The 22,015-nt window shown below is 52.1% G+C and overlaps 2 protein-coding genes across 5 annotated transcripts; both read left to right on the plus strand.

The window, feature by feature from the left end:
• Positions 1-172: 172 nt before the first annotated feature.
• phf19 (PHD finger protein 19) lies at positions 173-6,072 on the plus strand. Of its 3 annotated transcripts, none has more exons than XM_028414302.1 (14): positions 173-370; positions 1,355-1,541; positions 1,648-1,729; positions 2,325-2,438; positions 2,519-2,610; positions 2,931-3,079; positions 3,152-3,247; positions 3,328-3,517; positions 3,592-3,659; positions 3,733-3,873; positions 3,958-4,018; positions 4,101-4,186; positions 4,380-4,469; positions 5,297-6,072. In XM_028414302.1, the coding sequence occupies exons 2-14, from the start codon at positions 1,356-1,358 to the stop codon at positions 5,640-5,642; spliced, it is 1,701 nt and encodes a 566-aa protein (XP_028270103.1). In that variant the 5' UTR covers positions 173-370; position 1,355; the 3' UTR covers positions 5,643-6,072. The 3 variants fall into 3 exon arrangements, with proteins under 3 accessions (XP_028270103.1, XP_028270106.1, XP_028270105.1); XM_028414305.1 differs by having other exon boundaries at positions 5,303-6,072; XM_028414304.1 differs by having other exon boundaries at positions 4,383-4,469.
• Positions 6,073-6,355: 283 nt separating this feature from the next.
• On the plus strand, positions 6,356-21,703 carry dab2ipa (DAB2 interacting protein a). Of its 2 annotated transcripts, XM_028414949.1 has the most exons (24): positions 6,356-7,269; positions 7,351-7,397; positions 7,472-7,544; positions 9,087-9,205; positions 9,571-9,673; positions 12,055-12,131; positions 12,358-12,467; positions 15,144-15,288; positions 15,370-15,542; positions 15,617-15,888; positions 16,006-16,214; positions 16,293-16,437; positions 17,057-17,201; positions 17,274-17,510; positions 17,583-17,772; positions 17,845-18,080; positions 18,414-18,505; positions 18,613-19,101; positions 19,177-19,457; positions 19,625-19,738; positions 19,812-19,934; positions 20,012-20,091; positions 20,447-20,534; positions 20,682-21,703. In XM_028414949.1, the coding sequence occupies exons 3-24, from the start codon at positions 7,484-7,486 to the stop codon at positions 20,847-20,849; spliced, it is 3,657 nt and encodes a 1,218-aa protein (XP_028270750.1). In that variant the 5' UTR covers positions 6,356-7,269; positions 7,351-7,397; positions 7,472-7,483; the 3' UTR covers positions 20,850-21,703. The 2 variants fall into 2 exon arrangements, with proteins under 2 accessions (XP_028270750.1, XP_028270751.1); XM_028414950.1 differs by lacking the exons at positions 6,356-7,269; positions 7,351-7,397; positions 7,472-7,544; ... (2 more) ...; positions 12,055-12,131; positions 12,358-12,467 and adding an exon at positions 12,954-13,079.
• The last annotated feature ends 312 nt before the right edge of the window (positions 21,704-22,015 follow it).

The following is a 22,015-nucleotide window of genomic DNA, read 5'->3' on the forward strand; positions in this document are numbered from 1 at the left end:
CTTTGTGTGTCAATCAATAAGATCATCGATCATCCTTCACACTGACGCTCTCAGTGAGGCGGCAGGAAGGCTCTGAAAGAGGGAGCTGTTATTGTGAAGGCGGCAGTGACGTCATCACGTCCTGTGTGACGTGATGACGACAGCGCGTACGTATACGACAGAAAAAAGACTACGCGGGAAAAGTGAAAAAATGGCGACGGATGGAGTTTGAAGTTTAGCGCCACGGAGCAGAGATCCGGAGACAGAGAGACAGGAGCAGAGACACGAAGACCAGGAGGAACGGGCTGTCTGTCCCGGTGCAGTCCAGGCCAACGCCCGTCTGCAGACCGGAGGACCGGGAGAGCGAGGGACGCGGTCCGGACCGGTGGAGGTAAGGCGGCTGATACTCTGGACAAAGTTCGGCTCCGTGCGAATGAGGGGACCTGTTAGTTCTAGCGGGATCAGCCCGTGTAGGAGCCGTTTGGCGGCGCCGGTATGTGAGGGGCCGCCCGGTAAGTGGTCGGTGTGTGGTCGGTGGTTAACGGAACACTAACCGTACAGAAAAAGGATGTTTAGGAACGGAAGAGCCGGTAACGGAGGAGCGAGAGGCGGAAATCATGTAGCCCGGGTTAGTTACGGAGGTTTCATCAATCAGGTTTGATTAGTAGGTTATTAACTGATGGGAGGATGCACCGCGCATGCTCAGACAGGCCGAAATCCCCTGATAGTTCAGGAATGAATCACAGCCACGAGCTGAATAACGGATCACCTGTCTGTCTGTCTGTCTGTCTGTCTGCCTGCCCGTCTGCCTGCCCGCCTGTCTGTCTGTCTGTCTGTCTGCCCGCCTGCCTGCCTGTCTGTCTGTCTGCCCGTCTGTCTGTCTGCCTGTCCGCCTGCCTGCCTGTCTGTCTGCCTGCCCGTCTGTCTGTCTGCCTGCCTGCCTGCCTGTCCGCCTGCCTGCCTGCCTGTCTGTCTGCCCGTCTGCCTGCCTGCCTGTCTGTCTGTCTGCCCGTCTGTCTGTCTGCCTGCCTGCCTGCCTGCCCGTCTGCCTGTCCGCCTGCCTGTCCGCCTGCCTGCCTGCCTGTCTGTCCGCCTGCCTGCCTGCCTGCCTGCCTGCCTGTCTGTCTGCCTGCCTGCCTGCCTGTCTGCCTGCCCGTCTGCCTGTCTGTCTGTCTGCCCGTCTGCCTGTCTGTCTGTCTGCCTGCCTGCCTGCCTGTCTGTCCACCTGTCTGTCTGCCTGTCTGTCTGTCTGCCTGCCTGCCTGCCTGCCTGCCTGCCTGCCTGTCTGTCCACCTGTCTGTCTGTCTGTCTGTCTGTCCCTCCCTCCGTCTCACTTTCTCTGTGTGTGGACCTGTGTCTCTGTGTCTCTCTGCAGGATGTTTGAGGACGTGTTTGAGTCTTTCTGCGGTCTGGAGCCTCAGTTGTCTCCAGGGGGCGGGGCATGCCGAAAGGGGGGAGTGATCCCTGAGGATGAAGAGGGGACAGAGTCCAGCCTGAGTGTGGGACAGTTTGTGCTCTGTCATTGGTCTGATGGACTGTACTATGTGGGACGGATACAAAGGGTAAGAGGGCTTGTGGGTAACCATGGTGATGTTATGGAAGACGGCACGACATGATTGGCTGTGTTGTGATTGGTTGGTGTCCCTCTGTGTGATGATTGGTGGACAGGTCAGTCCCCCCAGGCACAGCTGCTTCGTCACGTTCGAAGACAACTCCAAGTTCTGGGTCCTGTGGAAGGACATCCAGCATGGTGAGAGACGTTTTATCCTAGCAGCCAGGTCAAAGGTCACAGTGCCATGTCGTGTCCCACCAGATGCTAAACGTACGTGTAGTCATTTTTTCATCTTCGGCGCGACATCAGGTCCAACCTGCGGAGCATCAGAAGCTCCTGTGAGACTCACAGCATCACCCTGTAATCTGCCCGTCGGCCTGGTGGAACCTCTCCATGCATCAGGCTGGGAGCAGGACACCTCCGTTTACTCCATCAACACACGTACAAGCACGTTATATAGAGTCTCTGCTTCCAGAGTGAATCTCTCCTCATACATGGACGTGGTCTTTCTGTGGTCTGTGGTCTGTAGCCAGAAGTAGCTCATAGCTTTTTAATTTTGAATCGGCCGGTTTTTCGCTGGTGCTCTGGTGCCTGATTTCCCGCCTGCTCAATCTGGGTGGTGCAAATCGGCGCGTCTTGGTTGCATCACAGCTCCAGAACATGTTTGATCTTTGGCGTCTGGTGGGACCACACTCATCGAGTATAATGACAGCTTTTAACAGCAGCTGTCACTACTGTGACCCGGGCGTTTGTGTCTCTGTCACTTCCTTTCTTCTGTCCAATCACATTGCAGCTGGAGTCCCAGGGGAGGAGCTTCGATGCTCCGTGTGCCGGGGGGCAGGTTCAGACTCTGACAGCCAACCAAACCAAAACAACCAGATTCTGATCTGTGGGAAGTGTGGCATCGGTGAGTCAGGTGACAGGGGGTCCAGAGTCACACATGGTAACTACTGACAGTGTGTGTTTGTGTGTCTGTGTGTGTCTCAGGTTTCCACCAGCAGTGTCATGTTCCTCCGGTGCAGGGCAGCAGTCTCAGTCCGTGGTTCTGCAGACGGTGTGTCTTCGCGCTGGCTGTGCGGGTATGAGCCACAGTTCCCACACACCGATAGGTTAATTACATTCCTGTTAGGGGAGAGAACACACACACACTCTCTCACACACACACACACACACACACACACACACTCACTCTCACACTCACACACACACTCACTCTCACACACACACACACACTCTCACACACACACACTCACTCACACACACACTCACTCACACACACACTCACTCTCACACTCACACACACACACTCTCACACACACTCACACACTCACTCACACACACACACACACAGGTATGTGATTACATTTCTATGAACTCTACCTCTCTGTCCTCCACACAGAAAGGGGGCGCTCTAAGAAAAGGTCCGATAGCCAAAGCTCTCTCTGCCATGAAGCAGGTGTTACCATATGATGTGGACTCTCTGGACTGGGACTCTCAGCACCGGACCAATCAGCAGCAGTGTTACTGCTACTGTGGAGGCCCCGGAGAGTAAGAATAATCAGACGCTCACTGCCGGAGCACCGCCCCCTGTGTGATGGTAACGGTTGTGTGTTCCTGCAGGTGGTACCTGAAGATGCTGCAGTGTTTCCGGTGTCAGCAGTGGTTCCATGAAGCCTGCACGCAGTGTCTGCAGGAGGCCATGATGTTTGGAGACAGGTGACAGACTGCTCTGCTCTTGTCTGCTCCTCCTTGCTGCCGAGTGTTTGGTTGCTGAGCGTCTCTGTCCTCCTGCTCAGGTTCTACCTCTTCCTGTGCTCGGTGTGTAATAAGGGGTCAGAGTACGTCCGTCGGTTGTCTCTGCGGTGGGTCGATCTAGTTCACTTGGTTCTCTACAACCTGTCAGTCAGCAGCAAGAAGAAATACTTTGAGCTGGATGAGATCCTCGCCTTCGTCTCCTCCAACTGGGAACATCTACAGCTCGGAAAGGTACCAAAATGGAGTGAGCTCACCCAGACGGAGTTAAATCAGAGTAACCCTTTGAACCTGTCTGTGTGTTTTAGCTTGCTAACACTCCTGCAGCAGAGAGGGAGCAGCACCTCCTCGATGCTCTGAACAAATACAAGAGCAAGTAAGTCCTCCTCAGAGCAGACGGCGTTCACGTGAGGGTCATGAATATACCAACGTCTGCTTTGCGTGTTCAGGTTTCTGTGTGGGAAGGAGATCAAGAAGAGGAAGTGCATCTTCCGTCTGAGGACCAGGGTCCCTCCCAACCCCCCGTCAAAGCTATTTCCTGAGCACACTCAGAACCATGGAGGCCGTGGCCGTAAGAAGACAATAGCCAGGTACTGTCAGGATGTACCTGTTCACATGCTCGGGTGTCCTAACGGCTGCAGCTGCTGCAGGGTTAATTGTGTGTTTGTGTGCAGTGGGTTAGCTGAGCGGAGGAAGAGGAAGGCCAAGTGGCTTCTGGAAGATGCCATTCCTAATGTAAGGGTTGTGTTTGGTCTTCCTGTTGATAACATAACACTGCAGGGTGAAATGAAAGGCTGAGAGTTTCTGCTGTTTGCAGAACGAGCTCTCCTGCAGCTGGATCTCCAACCACCACATGGCCAACATCTTCGACTTCACACTGGATGAGCTGCAGAGCCTAAAGAGGTGAGACCGGCTCTGCTGCGCCCTGCGGTGCTCTGCGGTGCTCTGCGGTGCTATGCTGCGCCCTGCGGTGCTCTGCTGCGCCCTGCGGTGCTATGCTGCGCCCTGCGGTGCTCTGCTGCGCCCTGCGGTGCTCTGCTGCTCTGCACCACTGAGTGTCGGGGTCTGAGTGTGTGACAGTGTTGCTCTTCCTCAGCAGGTCCAGTAGAACAGTCAGCATCGATCAGGATTCCACAGACGCCTCCACATCCGGGTCTGCTACGACCAGTGCGTCCTACCACTTCAGGTAACAGTTCTAGTTGTGCTGAGTGCAGATTTATAACTCAGACCTACAGAACGAAGGTTTCATGATGTCTTTCAAGCTCAGATATTGAACTTGACACTGGTGATGCATTTAAGAACCATGGGAATGTTCTGGTGATTTGTCTTTTCTGCCACTTTAAACCTGCCAGCAGGTTTTGGGGGTTCAGAGGGCTGGTTCTGTCTTTAAGCTTGTTCTGAGCAGCGTCAGTAGATGAGCTGTTGACACCACTGTGGTCGGGCTGATCCCAAGGTGATGAAGCAAACTACAGGAACGAGGTCCTGAAGGTGACAGAGCGGGGGTCTGCTAACAGACCTGTCCCACAGAGACTAAGACCACATCCACACCGAGACCAAGTCCTTTTAGAAAAGTAGCGTATTGGGCGGAACCAGCGCTTTTAAACGTATCACTCTGGGAACCGGTTTCACCGCCTGAAACGCCGGCTCTGTGCGGATGAAGCGATACATCTGTCTCTGTGTGGACAGGGCCTGAAGAAGCGAGAAGAGGATCTTACCTTATCCTTATATCTGCCGACCTCTCCTGGTCTGCTAACACCACGGCCGTCACCAGGAGGGCCCAGCAGCCACTACATGTGCTGAGGGGGCTTAAGAGGAACAACCTGAACAAGCCGCTGCAGACCCACACACCAGAGCCTGCAGAGCCACCCTCTCTCCACCTTAGAGGACATCTAGAGCTCGCTGCCTCACTAGAGCAGGAACCAGCCTTTATTAGGATGTTGTCTGTGGGTTTCTGGATGTTTGGGTTGCACATCAAGGCTGGACTTTTAATTGTTGATTCTCACCTCTGTCCAGAAACAGGGTGGGCAGCAGGAAGAGGAAGTTGCCGAGCAACAGCTACAGCCAGTGGGCCACTCGCAGCGAAGTGGGGGAGGAGCTCGGAGGGGATGAGCCTTCTGGGATGATGGAGGATCATGACGCTTCAGATCCCACCCACCTGACCACGGAGTCCTCCCACTTCTTGTCAGACCCCACACAGATCGCCTCTGACTCCTCCCACCTCCACTCCTCCATCTCCTCGTACTTTGGAGCAGTAGGCAGACTGACCAATGGGGAGAGGTACCAGGTGTTGGCTCGCCGTGTCACTCCTCAGGGGAAGGTCCAGTACCTGCTGGAGTGGGAGGGGACAACGCCGTATTAGGATGTTGACAGGGCCGAGGTGTAGTGGGAAGCTTTGATTCCTCTTTCTCCATGCTCGCCCCAGTCAGCTTCTGATCGGTCTGTGCCAGGAGGCCGCCGGTTTTATTCAAAATAATAATAATAATAATAATAATAATGCTGCTGCCTGCAGGGGGCGCAGCGCATCATTGAGCCCAGTGTCATAAACCAAGTCCCCGTAACAGCTGTAACAGCTTCCTCAGGCGAGCTTGGAGCAACCAGGTACCAAAGCTGATCACAATCCTCCAAGAACAGTGTTAGTGAAATGTTTCAATTCAGCCAAAGACACTCGCACACTCACAGACTCACACACAGACACACACTCAGACACTCGCACACACAGACACACACTCAGACACTCACACTCAGACACTCACACACACAGATACACACTCAGACACTCACACACACAGACACACACTCAGACACACTCACACACAGACACTCACACTCACTCAGACACACACTCACACAGACACTCACACACACACTCACTTAGACACACTCACTCAGACACACACTCACACAGACACTCACACACACACTCACTCAGACACACACTCACACAGACACTCACACACACACTCACTTAGACACACTCACACACACACACACACACTCAGACACACACACACACCCTCAGACACACACTCACACACACACACACACACACACACTCAGACACACACACACACACACACACACACTCAGACACACACTCACACACACACACACACACTCAGACAGACACTCACACTCAGACACACACTCACACTCAGACACACACTCACACTCAGACACACTCACTCACTCACTCAGTAGATGCGCATGCCGTGTTGTGCTTGTATTACCCTCGGTGACAGTAGGTGGAGCACTCCTCCTTTCTGTCAAACCAAACATTTCTTCTTCTGTCCCTCTGATCTGTCAGACAGTCAGAGTCCTGCTGTCAAACAGCGTCTGTCCTCCATGCTTTTTTGTGTGCTCCGTGTTCAGTCACATGTTTACCTGTCATGTTCCACCTGTAGCTCTCCTCCTCCTGGTCCAGGTCACTTCAGCTTCCTCTGTTACAGCTCCAGTCCAGCGAGGTGCAGCCTGCATCTCATCATCTTGTTAAAGAATAAAAAAGTCCCATGATCCCCGCGGCATCCGTTCAGCTGCCGCTTCTTGCACTATTGTCACCCTCGATATCTATGCAAACACCAAATTGAACTTCCCAAACTGACGATGAGTCGGAGCCATTGATTCGGGATCAGGAGCCCCAGCTGTTCAACGTGTCAGACATGCTGAGTTACTGTTCTGTTTGCTTTGATGTCACAGGTTAGCCGAAGCTAACGCTGCCCGTTACTTTGAATGAGGTCTCTGAGACATTAAACTGTCACTCTGTCACTTTAAACCTGCTGCCACGGTGACCACACTTTCTCTGTTCAGCTGACCGATCAGCTCTCTGGATTAAAAACCTGATGTTTGACCTTTGACCTCTGTGTGTCTGTGTGTTTGTACATCCCTGTGAGGACTCATTGCTGAGGGGGGAGCTGTTGGAGGATTCCTGTCAGGGTGCTGTAAGTCCTCACAAAGACAGCTGTGTGTGTGTGGCAGTGGGAGAGCAACAGGTGATTATCTGTTAATACAGTTAAGGTATTAAACAGCACGTGAAGACGGGAACACAGAGGCGTGTCTGTTGTCGTCCTCAGGACCCAGCAGAGCGGCGGTGTCTGACAGTCGCAGCCTCCAGCCCTCTGTAAGTTCGCCTTCTTCTAACCTGTGAGTTCACCCCACACCTCGCTCATGTCTGTTTCTACATGTCTGCCTCAGGGTTCTGCTGCCATGGAGGAGCTGGTCAAACACCTGTCCAGGTGTCAGCACCTGGGCTGGATGAGTGTGATAGGTAAGTTGTTGATGGAGGATGTTATGATGTCATCACTAACGTGCTGGTTTGTTTGAAGGCGTTCCTGCAGTGAAAACTCTCCCTGTGTTCATTTGCGTTTGAATGAAATGCTGATTGGTCACATGACAGGTATGGGGTGCGTCAGATTTCAGCGCCGTGCACTCTGACGTGATGTAGTGCATGCCGGGTAGAGGTCCTGTTCGGTGCACTGCTGTTTTCAGCTGCTGCTTTTCTTCCGCTGCACGGAGTGAAACTCCTGCGTGCTGCGACAGCTTCGTCCTGATTGGCTGAAAGTATCACTCACACGTGTGATGTTCTGTTTTTGACCTAAGAGCTGCAGAGGCGTCATCTCCTGGTTACCTGACAGAGGGATGAGTTCGTGTGGACGTGGTTACATGTGTCTGCTTACACAGCGGTCCCAGTAGAATGTTCTCTGTGGGTCCAGCAGGGGTCCGCCTGTGGCTTCCTCCCCACTCACTCAGCAGATAATTACTTTGATCTCATTTGACGTGCGGCTCGGGTAAACATGTAGAGTGAGTAACGTGAGGGAAGTCTGACATTTTTAAAACAAGGATCATGGGACCAAGTTTGGTCAAAGCCCTGCAGAAATATGAGCTCACTTCCTGTCTGACGACTTTGCCATCGAATGTCATTGGCCATAGCAGGCGAATGCTTCAAAATACAAACACAGAAAGTGAGAACTTTTGTGAGGCTTTGTCTAAGGTTGACGTGCAACAAGTTTGGTGAGAATCGGACAAACCATGCGACTGCTGAAAATTTAGTTTCACTTTTGAAAAAAAATCAAAAATGGCGGAAAATCTAAGTGGAAAATGATGTCATAGGGTGCGTTGGAATCGTCTTGATCCATTCCAACGGTGCCAGTTGTTACAGGTCAAAAGTTACAGACATTAATGCACCTGCAACTTTGAGCAGTTGGTGGCGCTAGAGCGTGGGAGATGCCGATGAAACCTGGTGGAAATAATCAGTGCGCCAAATTTCACAACGCTCCCGCCGACGCTTCCACGGGCTGCCGTAGACATCCCGTGGAAATGGGATGGGCAGCAGTGGCTCAGTGGTAGAGCAGGGTTGTCCAATAACCGTGACAATGACAACAGTCATTGTTGTGTTGTAGGCATTGTTGTGTGTCCTTGGGCAAGACACTTCACCTGCACTGTCTCCAGTGCTCTCACTGGTGTGGCGCGCCTTGTTGGCAGCAGCCTTAAGAACAGTTTAAAAAAATCAAATAAAAATAATAAATAACTGCTGCCAGATGATCCTGTGCAGCTTCACTGCTTGGCCACCAGGTGCAGTGTTTCCATAACAACCGGCTGCCATCACACTGATCACACACTGCCGCATCCACCACTGGGTTTTGCTTCACGAACCAAACACACCCGTTATTTTTCAATGAACGTCAGAACACACCGAAACAACACGAGACCCACAGGAAGCGTCTCAGTGTGCACAGAACATGCTCTGTGGTGTGTCCTCTGCCATGATGGGTCCTCTTGGTATACATGGTCATACATGTCATCATCACAGAGTTGAAGAGCCCCTCCATCAATTGGCTGTCTTGTGGTCAGAGGGCGGAGCCTGACATCTGGAGTAAAATGTTCTGCATCCTGTCAGATTCACAGCTCCTGATGCTGGATGACCTGGAGGTAAAAACACACCGACACACACTGCACTGTAACCACGCTGCACACTGACACACACCAACACACACTGCACTGTAACCACGCTGACACACAGACACACACTGCACTGTAACCACGCTGACACACAGACACACACTGCACTGTAACCACACTGACACACTGACACACACCGACACACACTGCAGTGTAACCACACTGACACACACCGACACACACTGCACTGTAACCACACTGACACACACCAACACACACTGCAGTGTAACCACACTGACACACAGACACACACTGCACTGACGCCATGTACATGTTTGTATGGTGAACACTGGACCTGCTTAATGTGGGTGCTGAGTCTTCATCTCTTTTTCCAGGTTCATCCTCTGCTTCTTGCAGAGAGGGCGGAGACTTGTACTGTTTGGTTGCTAAGATACACCCTCCGTGTGACCTCAGCACGTCCTCGCCCCACCCACAAAGGTAAGGAAGATAAAACGGGTTCAGACAGCTGCAGACAAGACAGGCAGAGACAGCTGGACAGAGACAGAGACAGGTGGACAGAGGCAAGAGACAGCTGGACAGAGACAAGTGGACAGAGGCAAGAGACAGGTGGACAGAGGCAAGAGACAGCTGGACAGAGGCAGAGACAGCTGGACAGAATCAAAGACAGGTGGACAGAGATAGCTGGACAGAGGCAAAGACAGGTGGACAGAGACAGACAGCTGGACAGAGGCAAAGACAGCAGGGCAGAGGCAGGTGGACAGATGATGGATGAGTTTGATTTTGAGGACCTAAACGGTAAGAAAAAGACAGATTTTCTGTCTCAAGTGTGTTTGCAGCAGGGATTAGGTTGTCTGCTTAATCTTGATGACATGTCAGAATAATAATCTCATAATCTGATATCTGAAGTCAGTTACCATGGTGATGTGGCTCAAACCAGTGTCGAAGCAGTTGAAACAAGGCAACTGGACCGGCTCCTCCTTCGAGCAGCTTCATCAGTTCTAACTGTTCGGTGGAGAAACGTGGAGGAGATCCAAATGGACCCAGAGGACTTATTTGACCTCCCAGTTCACCTGCATCCTCAGAAGCCACAGAGATGGTGAGGAAATGCCTGACACATGACGGCACACTCAGGGACAGGTCCAGCCTCACTCCAGACCACACCTGTGACCTGCTGGACCTCTGCCTGAACACCACCTACCTCCAGTGCAATGGGAACTGTTACAGACAGCAGCACGGCTGTGCCATGGACTCACCGGTGTCTCCAACCTCTACATGGAGGAAGTGGAGAGAAGAGCCCTGAGTTCCTATCCTGGAACCACCCCCACGCACTGGTTTAGATATGTGGATGACACCTGGGTCCACATCAAGACCCATGAAGTGGAACGGTTCACAGAACACATCAACGCAGTGGACGACAACATCAAGTTCACTCGGGAGGACACCAGGGACAACAATCTGGCCTTCTTGGACTGCACAGTACATATTGAGGAGGACAGGAGCCTCAATGTGGAAGTGTACAGGAAACCCACACACACGGACCAGTACCTGTTGTTTGATTCACACCACCCACTGGAACACAAACTGGGAGTCATCAGGACCCTGCAGCACAGAGCACAAACTGTACCCACCAGCTCAGAGGGGAAGAAGAAGGAGCAACACCACATCAGGAAGGCCCTGCAGACATGTGGCTACCCCAAGTGGACTCATCAAAGCCACAAAAACAAGACCCCCCAACAACAAGAAGAAGGACGACACCAGGCGGAGGAAGAACATCTCCATTCCATATGTGTCAGGAGTATCAGAGAAACTCCGCAGGATCTTCAACAACCATCACATCCCGGTCCATTTCAAACCGATGACAACACTGAGACAGAGACTGGTTCACCTGAAGGATCAGACTCCCAGGGAGACACACAGCAATGTGATATATGCAGTCCAGTGCAGTGAGGAATGCTCTGATCTGTACATTGGAGAAACTAAACAACCACTCCACAGAAGAATGGCTCAGCACAGGAGAGCCACCTCCTCAGGACCAGACTCAGCTGTTCACCTCCACCTCAGAGACAGAGGAAACTCCTTTGAGGACAACAATGTCCACATCCTAGACAGAGAGGACAGATGGTCTAAAGAGGAGTCAGGAAGCATCTATGTGAAGCTGGAAGAACCTTCCCTTAACAGAGGTGGAGGCCTCAGACATCATCTTTCTACCACATACAATGCAGTGATTCCATCCATTCCCAGGAAGCTTCACTCCAAGTCACATGATCACAGCAAGGACAATGGACAGTCCACCTGTCCCCCACCACAGTATGTAGTCTCACAGTGGTTAGACACAGCAGACACAGTCAGTCAGACGACACAGGTCAGTATGGAGACATTAGAGTCTCACACAGATCCCCCACTGAGCTCATCCACCACATATAAACCATGTTTCCCACCAAACAGAACTGATGGAGCTGATGGAGCAGATGGAGCAGATGGAGCAGAGGACTCTACAGGTCCAGATGCTCCAAACCTGAATCTTGGCAGTTTTTAAATGTTTTCTCATTGAATACAAATGACACATTGAACAGAGGGTCACACAGACGCTGCCGAGGAGCTCACAGGTTCAACTGACCAGAGATGACTGACGAATCAGAAATCATTCAGTCATCATCAGTATCCGGTTCATTGATCAGCGGGTGACTGTGCAGACTGCTGTGTGTGAGATATCTTCAAGGAAAACACTAGAATAGGACAAACAAATCACGTGATCTCACTGATACACCTTCACTGACTGCTGATGATCACCATGGCAACCGTGGCACCACTTGTTACACTCCTCCAACAGCTCCCATGATGCACTTTGTCTGTTCCAGATGCTCCAGAGAGGGGGCTGCGCCGACAGAGCATGCCCAGTAATTCTGTCATGGACACACCCACCGCTAGAGTGACGGTGAGCGCACACACACACACACACACACCTTCCCCATCAGGTCAGCCTGGTGTTTCCATGGTAACAGGGTCTAAGCACAGCTGATGGCAGCTCCATCTGCAGGTGAAACTGTGACATCACAACAGATACACCTGAAGGTTCTGACATCATAGACTGTTATTCTGAATCAGTTTAACATCAATAATATGATAACTCCTTTTTGTGTCTCCCCCCTCCTCCCCCTCAGGGCTTTCTGTCCCGCCGGTTGAAGCAGTCTCTCCGTCGAACGCATTCTCAGCCAAAGCTGTCTCGTCAGAGCAGCACAAAGCCCGACGCGACCGCTCCGGCTGAGACCAGGTAACACAACCCCCCACCCCCCCTGTAAACTGCTGCTGTGTACATTTGTGGCGCCCCCCTGTGGTGGTGTTAATATACTGCTTGCCAAATGTGGCAGCAGGGTTGGTCGCCATGGTAACCTTCTTCACAGAGTGTCGGTGGCTGCAGGTGACATGCAGCGGAGCTGCAGGTTGCATCAGGAGCTGCTTCAGTCTGACGCTTGTGCCACGTCCTCCTCTGCATGCTGCGCCTCTGTGTCACACGTTCCCCACACCTTCCTCACATGTTCCACAGATAACTGTGTGTGGGGGGTTCACTTCCCGCCGACAGAGAGGGGTAAGGAGAGGAGAGGAGTGAAGAGGAATCGAGGAGAGGAAGTAGGGCAACCTCACTGCAGGGGAGGGGCGACTGCTGACAGAGAGGGAGGGCGAGTCACATAGAGACAAACAGGGAGGGAGAGAGAGAGCTGCTGAAGCTGTAGCATCAGGAGCAGCAAGCTAACAGACGGACAGACAGACAGGTGCATCAGCAGCCGCTCCATCTTCCTCCTCTCCTCATTTTCACTGCTAAACGGGAACATGAATCTCTAACCTCCTCCTCCTCCTCCTCCTCAGCATTCACCCAGAATGCTCGGTGAGTATCTGCTCTGATCCGCTGCACGCATTAACAGCCTTTGTCCTCTGAGCAGAAAAACAGGCTGCAGTGAATGTGTGTGTGTGTTCAGGGGTGGTATGCTTGGTGGCCTGTTCTACCTCATTTGCATGTCCATGCAAGCTGCGTTTTGTGTGTTGCATTAGCATAGTTGCAGGCTGCACACAGCTAGCCTGGTGTGTTAGCTTTTGGCTAGGCTAAGTACAAGCTGGTATTCAGCATATTTAAACTAGTTTAAGCAATAAGACACAGACGTTGATACAGCATTAGAGGTGTAAGCAGCTAACATTAAGTAGCTTGTTAAGATAATGCTGATATAACGAGCTAACGGAGAGACAACACCGCCTGACATACATCAAGCTGTGTGTGAGAGTGTGTGTGTGTGTGTGTGTGTGTGTGTGTGTGTGTGTGTGTGTGTGTGTGTGCAGGGTCACAGGTCCTTGTTGGTGATCAGTCAAGTCTCAGAGGGAGAAGCTGTGAGTCAGATGGCAGCTTGTTTGCGCTGCAGGAACCAGACCCAGCACCCTACCCGAAGCAAGCAGGTCTACGTAAAAACACACAGGGACTGAAAACAGTAGCGAAACGCTCCAGAAACGTGTTGTTTGACGATGTCGGAGCATCCAAACTGTTTCTCTTTAAAGACTAGCTGAGGATGCTTGAACCTGACAGAGCCCCACATTCTGTGATTATTACAGAGCTCCAAAAAAGACCCAAAACTGAAAACTCTTCTACTCGGACATTGGAAATCTGATCCCCATCCACAGGATCCCAAGGACCTCTCAAAGCAATTCTGGACCTCCTTACAGAAGTTAATGTTCACTGAAACACAGTGTCAGGAAAAACCCGTCTTTAAGAGGAGCAGGACCCAGCTCTAAGGAGAACCTTCCTGCTGACCGTCAGCTGGGTAGAGGAGGAGAAGAAGAGGGAGACAGGACAGAGAGGATGAAGCTGAGAGAGGAGAAGAGGAGGGAGACAGGACAGAGAGGATGAAGGAGAGAGAGAGGAGAAGAAGAGGGAGACAGGACAGAGAGGATGAAGGAGAGAGAGAGGAGAAGAGGGAGACAGGACAGAGAGGAACAAACATGACAGTGTAGGCCTGTAGCAGCAATGATGAAGCTAGAGCTGGTCAGTCCTGCTCTCCCTGTGTCTGTAGTCATACCTGCAGAATGTCTGTAACTCTTCCTTCAGTCCAGCACTGGTTCAGACCAGCTGTAGACTTGGTTCGGTCAGGTCAGGGTTCTGCCTCCTGAACTGAAGCTGGTTCTGACAGCTAAAGGCTCGTCCTCCCATTCTACTTCTATGAATCCTAGGATTCCTGGACTCTGAGGTCTGACTGTCCTATCAGGAACATACGGTTTTGTCAGGTCCTGCAGAGATCATGGAGCTAGTCCATGTAGAGCCTTTTAGAAGAAGGATCTTGAAGTGTATTCTTGAGTCCACTGGGATTCAGTGAAGAGACGCTGGAACAGCAGAGATATGATCCCTTTGGCTCTAGCCGCTGCTTCTGGACCAGCTGCAGCTGTTCATGCAGTGATGTGGACATCCAGACATGGTGAGCTGTGGGAGTCCAGTCTAGAAGTGACAAAAGCCTGGAGGAGTTTTTCAGCATCACTCTGAGAGGATGCTCCTGATCTTAGTGATATTACAAAGGTGAAAGAAGGCGGTCTGAGAGACCTGATTAATATGAGACAAACCACATGTCTTGGTCAAAGATGACTCCGAGGTTCCTCACAGTCGGACTGGAGGCCAGAGTGATGCCGTCCAGAGACAGAATCCGATAATCTAGATCTGAGATGCTTGGGGCCAAAAACAATGACCTCAGTTTATCAGAGTTTAGCAGTAAAACGTTGGAGGTCCTCCACTCCTTGAGACATGTCCTTTATGTCCTTCAGACCTTCAGTCTGACTAACGGCTCTGTTTCCCCATGGATCCTCCTCTGGACTAGAGTTCAGGAAGGCCTGTGACGGTCTAATGACTTCAGGTCAAGGAGCAGCCATCTTTATGTCTGTCATTGCTTTGAACACACAGTGTGTGTGTGTGTTTCAGGTGTGTGATGCGGCGGCTGCGTTGTGGTAGCCAAGAGTCGTTGCTGAGCACCGGCTGTGTGTCGTCTCTGGAACTCAGGATGGACCAATCAGTGATCATCAAACCAGTTCACTCCTCCCTGCTCGGGCAGGACTACTGCTTCGAGGTGACACACACTGCACACACACTACAGTCTGAAAACACAAACGCTGTTTCCATGACGATGACCTGCCTGTTTTTCTCCAAGGTAACGACTTCAACAGGCACCAAGTGCTTCTCGTGTCGCTCAGCAGCAGAAAGAGACAAATGGATGGAGAACCTGCGCCGGGCCGTTCACCCCAACAAGGACAACAGCCGGCGGCTGGAGAACATGCTGACGGTGTGGGTGATCGAGGCCAAAGACCTGCCCGCCAAGAAACGGTACAGGGTGCTACACCCACATCTCTACTGTTAGAAGCAGCCTGTTGCTAGCTGCTAACGGGTCTGTGCCGCAGGTACTTCTGTGAGCTGTGCCTGGACGACAGTCTCTACGCTCGCACCTCCTGTAAGTTGAAGACAGACAACATCTTTTGGGGCGAACGCTTCGACTTCAGCAGTCTTCCATCCATCAGCTCCATCACGCTGCACCTGTACAAAGACACCGACAGGAAGAGGAAGAAGGACAAGAGCAGCTACGTTGGGTTGGTCAACATCCCGGTTGCCACAGTGACCGGGAGGCAGCTGGTGGAGAAGTGGTACTCTCTGAGCACGCCCAGTACACTCCGAGGTGTGTGAACTGGAGCTGCTCCCAGACCTGATCCTGTAGAGGTTCCCTGCCCTGTGTGTCTCTGTCCTGTCTGTCTCTGTCCCCTGACGTCTCACCTTTTCCCCGGCTGGTCTTCAGGTAAATCATCGGTGCCGACGGTGCGGGTCAAGGCTCGGTATCAGAGCGTCGTCATCCTGCCGATGGAGCAGTACAAAGAGTTTGCAGAGTACATCAGCTCCAACTACCTGCTGCTCTGCTCCACCCTGGAGGCCTCCATCAGTCTGAGAGCCAAGGAGGAGCTGGCTGCTGCACTCGTGCACATCCTACACAGCACTGGCAAAGCCAAGGTAACTCCGCCCCTTCCTGCTGACACCAACCATCGCACCTTCCACTGATCAGGGTGATCTTAACCCCCCTGTCTGCAGGACTTCCTGACAGACCTGATGATGTCAGAGGTAGACCGTTGCCGTGACAACGACCAGCTGATCTTCAGAGAAAACACACTGGCGACGAAAAGTATCGAGGAATACTTGAAGCTGATTGGACAAAAGTACCTTCAGGATGCCCTCGGTAAACATGACACAGAAATACACAAACACACTATAACATATACAACATATACACATATATAACAATACACAGAGTTAGTGTTGAGATCGACTAAGGTGTGTGTGTCTCTGTGTGTGTCTCTGTGTGTCTCTGTGTGTCTCTGTGTGTCTGTGTGTGTGTCTCTGTGTGTCTCTGCATGTCTCTGTGTGTCTCTGCATGTCTCTGCATGTCTCTGTGTGTCTCTGCATGTCTCTGTGTGTCTCTGCGTGTCTCTGTGTGTCTCTCTGTGTGTCTGTGTGTCTCTGTGTGTGTCTCTGTGTGTCTCTGCGTGTCTCTCTGTGTGTCTCTGTGTGTCTCTGCATGTCTCTGTGTGTCTGTGTGTCTCTGTGTGTGTCTCTGTGTGTCTGTGTGTGTCTGTGTGTCTCTGTGTGTGTCTGTGTGTCTCTGTGTGTGTCTCTCTGTGTGTCTGTGTGTGTCTGTGTGTCTCTCTGTGTGTCTGTGTGTGTCTGTGTGTGTGTCTGTGTGTCTCTGTGTGTGTCTCTGTGTGTGTCTGTGTGTCTCTGTGTGTGTCTCTCTGTGTGTCTGTGTGTGTCTGTGTGTCTCTCTGTGTGTCTGTGTGTGTCTGTGTGTGTGTGTCCAGGCGAGTTCATTAAGGCTCTGTATGAATCGGATGAGAACTGTGAGGTGGACCCGTCTCGCTGTGCGACCTCTGACCTCACGGAGCATCAGGCCAACCTGCGGATGTGCTGTGAACTGGCTTTCTGTAAGATCCTGGACTCGTACAGGTACACAGGTGGTCTGCAGCACGTGCTGAACTTGGTCTGTACGCCTGGGTGTAACAAGCTCCTCCCACTCAGGGTCTTCCCACGGGAGCTGAAGGAGGTTTTTGCTTCTTGGCGTCAGGAGTGTGGTAACCGAGGGCGACCCGACATCAGCGAGCGCCTCATCAGCGCCTCGTTGTTCCTGCGCTTCCTGTGTCCAGCTGTGATGTCACCATCGCTGTTCGACCTGATGCAGGAATACCCCGATGAGCGCACTGCGAGAACACTGACCCTGATCGCCAAAGTGATTCAGAACCTCGCCAACTTCAGCAAGTACGGCCTCTTTAACTCTTCCCTTGCCGCCTTGCTGCACGCCTGTTAGCTGTGTATGTTCCCTGTGTGCAGGTTTGGCACTAAGGAGGAGTACATGCTGTTCATGAATGACTTCGTGGAGCGCCAGTGGAGCAGCATGCAGCGCTTCTTGCAGGAGATCTCCAACCCCGACGGACTGAACCACACCGCCGGCTTCGACGGGTACATCGACCTCGGCAGAGAACTGTCCAGTCTGCACACGCTGCTGACCGAGCTGGACCAGGTGACGTGCCTGACTGTGAACACGCCGGGCTGGACTAGCTGACACACCTTAACACTCTTTGTCTTTGTCCAGTCGTGTCTGCTGAAGCTTGGTCCTCTTCCTCGGTTCCTCAGAGACGTGTCTGCAGCCCTTGCTAACCCGGGAGGCGTGGCCAATCCTGGGAACATGGCCGTTTCTTCTCCAGAGCCTCAGCGTGTGGTGTCTCCACCCCCTCTGTCCCCGCCCCCTCTCTCCCCCCCCCTGTCTCCACCTCTGGCAGCCTGTAACCCCTCTGTTGGTCTGCAGGGCAGCGTGGGACTGGACGGAGGGTAGGCACCCCGTTTCTAATGCTGTTAGCGTTAGCATTGGGCTGGGGGACCTGTGATCACTGAGTTTAACACAGTTAATAACATATTATTTACGCAATGTCCCCACTGTGGGACTAATAAAGACATTCTTAATTCTTAATCTTTATGTTGCTACGGCAACACAGACACAAATAAACCCCCAAACAGTTAGAAGTGATGAAGCTGAGGAGCAGGTGTACAAGTCCAGATGCTCCAACGTCCTGAACGAAGATGAGCTGACGACTGACACTCTTCATCTGCTTTTGTGTGTGTGTGTGTGTGTGTGTGTGTGTGTGTCTGTGTGTGTGTGTGTAGTTTGGTAGATTTCACCAGACTTCCCTCTCCGACTCCAGAGAACAAAGATTTGTTCTTTGTCACCAAAGGATCCAGTCTGCAGCCTGCATCAGGTGACCTCTCCTGTCCTCTGACCTCTCGTCATCGTCCAATCAGCTTCCATATCTTAGTCTTAGTGACCTCTAACCTTTGTGTGTGTTGCTGATGTCACTTCCTGCAGGACTGCAGGGCTCTCCAGCTCCCAGCTCCTCGTACTCAGAACCCAACGAGAATGAGGCTGCATTTGAAATGACCAATGGAGGTCGGAGGGAGGGGCCTGAGCTGACCAATGAGAGCCGCAGTCTGTCGCTAGTGGACCTTCAGGACTCCTCCCCTAGTGACGGTCTTGATGACAGTCAGTGGCAGCGCAGGACAGGGCTCCTCCCCCTCTCCTTCCAAAACCCTGTCTATCACATGACTACAACATCACCACGGCAACCACAGCAGCAGAATGACGCCACACCTTCAGATGGCTCGGTGGGGTCGCAGGGAAACGCAGATGACAGGAACAACACCATGGCGACCAAACCGGCGTTTCTGACCCAGATGTCAGTGGGGCTGGGAGGAGGGGAGAGGGGAGAGCGAGGGGAGAGGATGTCGGCCATGTCGAGCAGCAGCAGTGGAGAGGAGTACTCCCGCCGCGCGCTGTCTCTGACCGAAACGCTCACAGGTAGGACGTTTTAATGTCCCTGGTCTGACAGTGGCTGGCTGGCACCGGCTGACGACACTGTTGTTGCTACTCCAGGTAGTTCTGCCCCACCTCGGCAGAACTCATCGGGGCCTCAGAGACGCATTGACCAGCCACCTCCCCCAGCCTCGGCTCCACCGGGACCACCACGGGGCCGTACGCCTCCCAGCATGCTCAGTGGTGGCAGTGGTGGAGGCTCCGTCTACCCGCCACGTCCCGCCTCTGGTAGCATGATGTCATCAAGCCCTGACTGGCCAAGCAGTAGCCAGTCCCGGCTCAGACAGACATCATCATCATCAAAAGGAGACAGCCCTGAGAAACAGCGGTCCACTGCCAAGGTACCCGGGCTGTTTCCTCTGTAACACCTCAGTCTGAGGCAGCAGCAGCATCCATGTGGGTTCTTGTGTGTGAAGGAGAATTTTCACAGACGTGTGTGTGTGTGTGTGTGTGTGTGTGTGTGTGTCTGTGTGTGTCTGTGTGTGTGTGTGTGTGTGTGTGTGTTCAGGCCCCGTCTCCCTGTGCGTTGGACCGAACTGCTGCCTGGCTGCTCAACATGAACTCTGCCTCCTCCTATGGTGAGACGGAGGATGATCGTCATGACGACGCCCTGGTGGAGAAGGTTTGAGGACTCTGAGGACTTTGTTGTTGGTCTGTGTCAGTTCTGCTGGTTCTGATTCTGTGTGTGTGCACAGTACCAGCAGGAGATCGCACTGCTGCAGGAGAAGCTTCGAGTTGCAGCATTGCGACAGGAGGAGTGTGAAGCTCGTCTGATGGTCCAGGACCAGCAGAACCAACGCATGCTGCAGGAGTACCAGGTCTGTAACACACACACACTCACAGGCACCATCATATGACACGGCTGGACCAGTAGGAGTGTGTGTTTGTGTTTTAGGCTCGGCTGGAGGACACAGAGAGTAGACTGAGGAGGCTGCAGGATGACAAAGACCTGCAGATGAACAGCATCATCAGCAGGTCAGGGAACTCGTCAGTCTGTCTGTCTGTCAGTCAGTCAGTCTGTGACAGTGAGTCAGTCTGTGTCAGTCAGTCTGTGAGTCAGTGTCAGTGAGTCAGTCAGTCAGTGAGTCAGTCTGTTTCAGTCTGTCTGTGAGTCAGTCTGTCAGTCAGTGTCAGTGAGTCAGTCTGTGTCAGTCAGTCTGTGAGTCAGTGTCAGTGAGTCAGTCAGTCAGTGAGTCAGTCTGTTTCAGTCTGTCTGTGAGTCAGTCTGTTTCAGTCAGTCTGTGAGTCAGTCTGTCTGTCAGTCAGTGTCAGTGAGTCAGTCTGTGTCAGTCAGTCAGTCTGACAACATTGTTTGACCTCTGACCTGCAGGCTGATGGCAGTGGAGGACGAGCTGAAGAAGGATCACTCGGACATGCAGGCTGTGGTTGACTCCAAACAGAAGATTATCGAGGCACAGGTACCTGTCCGTCTGTCTGTCTGTCCGTCCGTCCGTCCGTCCGTCCGTCCGTCTGTCTGTCTGTCTAACTGTCCGTCCGTCTGACCTGAGTGTCTCATACTGCTCTCATGTGAATGTCACGTTTGTGTCTCTTGTCCATCCTCTCAGGAAAAGAGGATCGCGAGTCTTGATGCCGCAAACACTCGCCTGATGGCGGCACTCACACAGCTGAAGGAGCGCTACGCTGTGACATCACAAAGGAATGGTCTGTCTCCTAGCAACACATCATCTCTGCAGATTACTGAGAATGGAGAGTTCCGCAACTCAGGCAACTGAGGCACATCTGCCTGCTGATTGGCTGTTTGACTGCACATGTGACTCCTTTAAAAGAAAATCAACCAATCATTGATAACTTGACCTGTCAATCAGCCGTCACGTCTGGCAGACTGGCCTCCCCTGACTCCGCCCCGTTGCTAGGTTACCTCTCATCTCCTCCGTCTGTTTGCATGTTTCCTCTTTGAAAGCTGAACACTGACATCATATTCTGTTTACATTTTATACTTCCTGTTACATCACCTGAAACCGCTCCAACTGTACACCCTCCGCTCCAACAGGAACAGCTTCATCTGTGCACAGCCCTGCTCTGACTCCACCTTTACATCCCTGGCTGTGATTGGCTGCACTGAGTCAGACAGTGACCCCTGGTGTTCGGCGGTTTGAAGCGATGACTTGTCATCTTCAGCATATTTTCTATTTTTTAGGTTCCTTATTTTTAGATGTGAAGAAAATGTCTGAGCCGTGTTTCCTGGTCATCTGCGTTATCCTGGTTAGCCTAGCTTAGCACAAAGAACCGAAGCAGAGGGAGTTGTTAGCCTACCTGTGTCAGGAGAGAGGGATCCTTTCAGTGATGTTGTGTTGACCTCTCCAGGCTTCCGTAGATGTAGTTCCTGTGGGTCCAGTGAGGTCCTCCACAGTCTGTGTTGTTCAGAGAACTGATGATTTTAATGTAAACAGCAGATTTTATTGTAAAGCAGTATGAATTTTACACTGTGATGACTAGTTTGTGAACACACACACACACACACACACACACACTCTCTCTTCCTGTACAGGCTGTCTCTGCTGTGTTCACTGTGGCTTCTGTCTCTCTTTTTGTTCCTCTCATGATATTTATTGACATCAGTATTTATAAAGACGCTCAATAAACTAATACACAGTCAGTGTGGGGTCGTCCTCCATGGAGCTACACATGGTAACTTTTCAGTGTTTCATCTGCTAGGTGAGCCGGTCATATCATCCATATCACAGACGGCAACATCCTGCCAGCAGCCACACAGCTCTATATGTTAGCATGTTAGCTCTTCCTGTCCCCTCAGTGTGTGGAATGTTAGCATGTTAGCTCTTCCTGTCCCCTCAGTGTGTGTGTGGAATGTTAGCATGTTAGCTCTTCCTGTCCCCTCAGTGTGTGGAATGTTAGCATGTTAGCTCTTCCTGTCCCCTCA

This window comes from Parambassis ranga, chromosome 9, assembly GCF_900634625.1.
Source record: "Parambassis ranga chromosome 9, fParRan2.1, whole genome shotgun sequence".
In the NCBI taxonomy this organism is placed as follows: domain Eukaryota; kingdom Metazoa; phylum Chordata; class Actinopteri; family Ambassidae; genus Parambassis; species Parambassis ranga.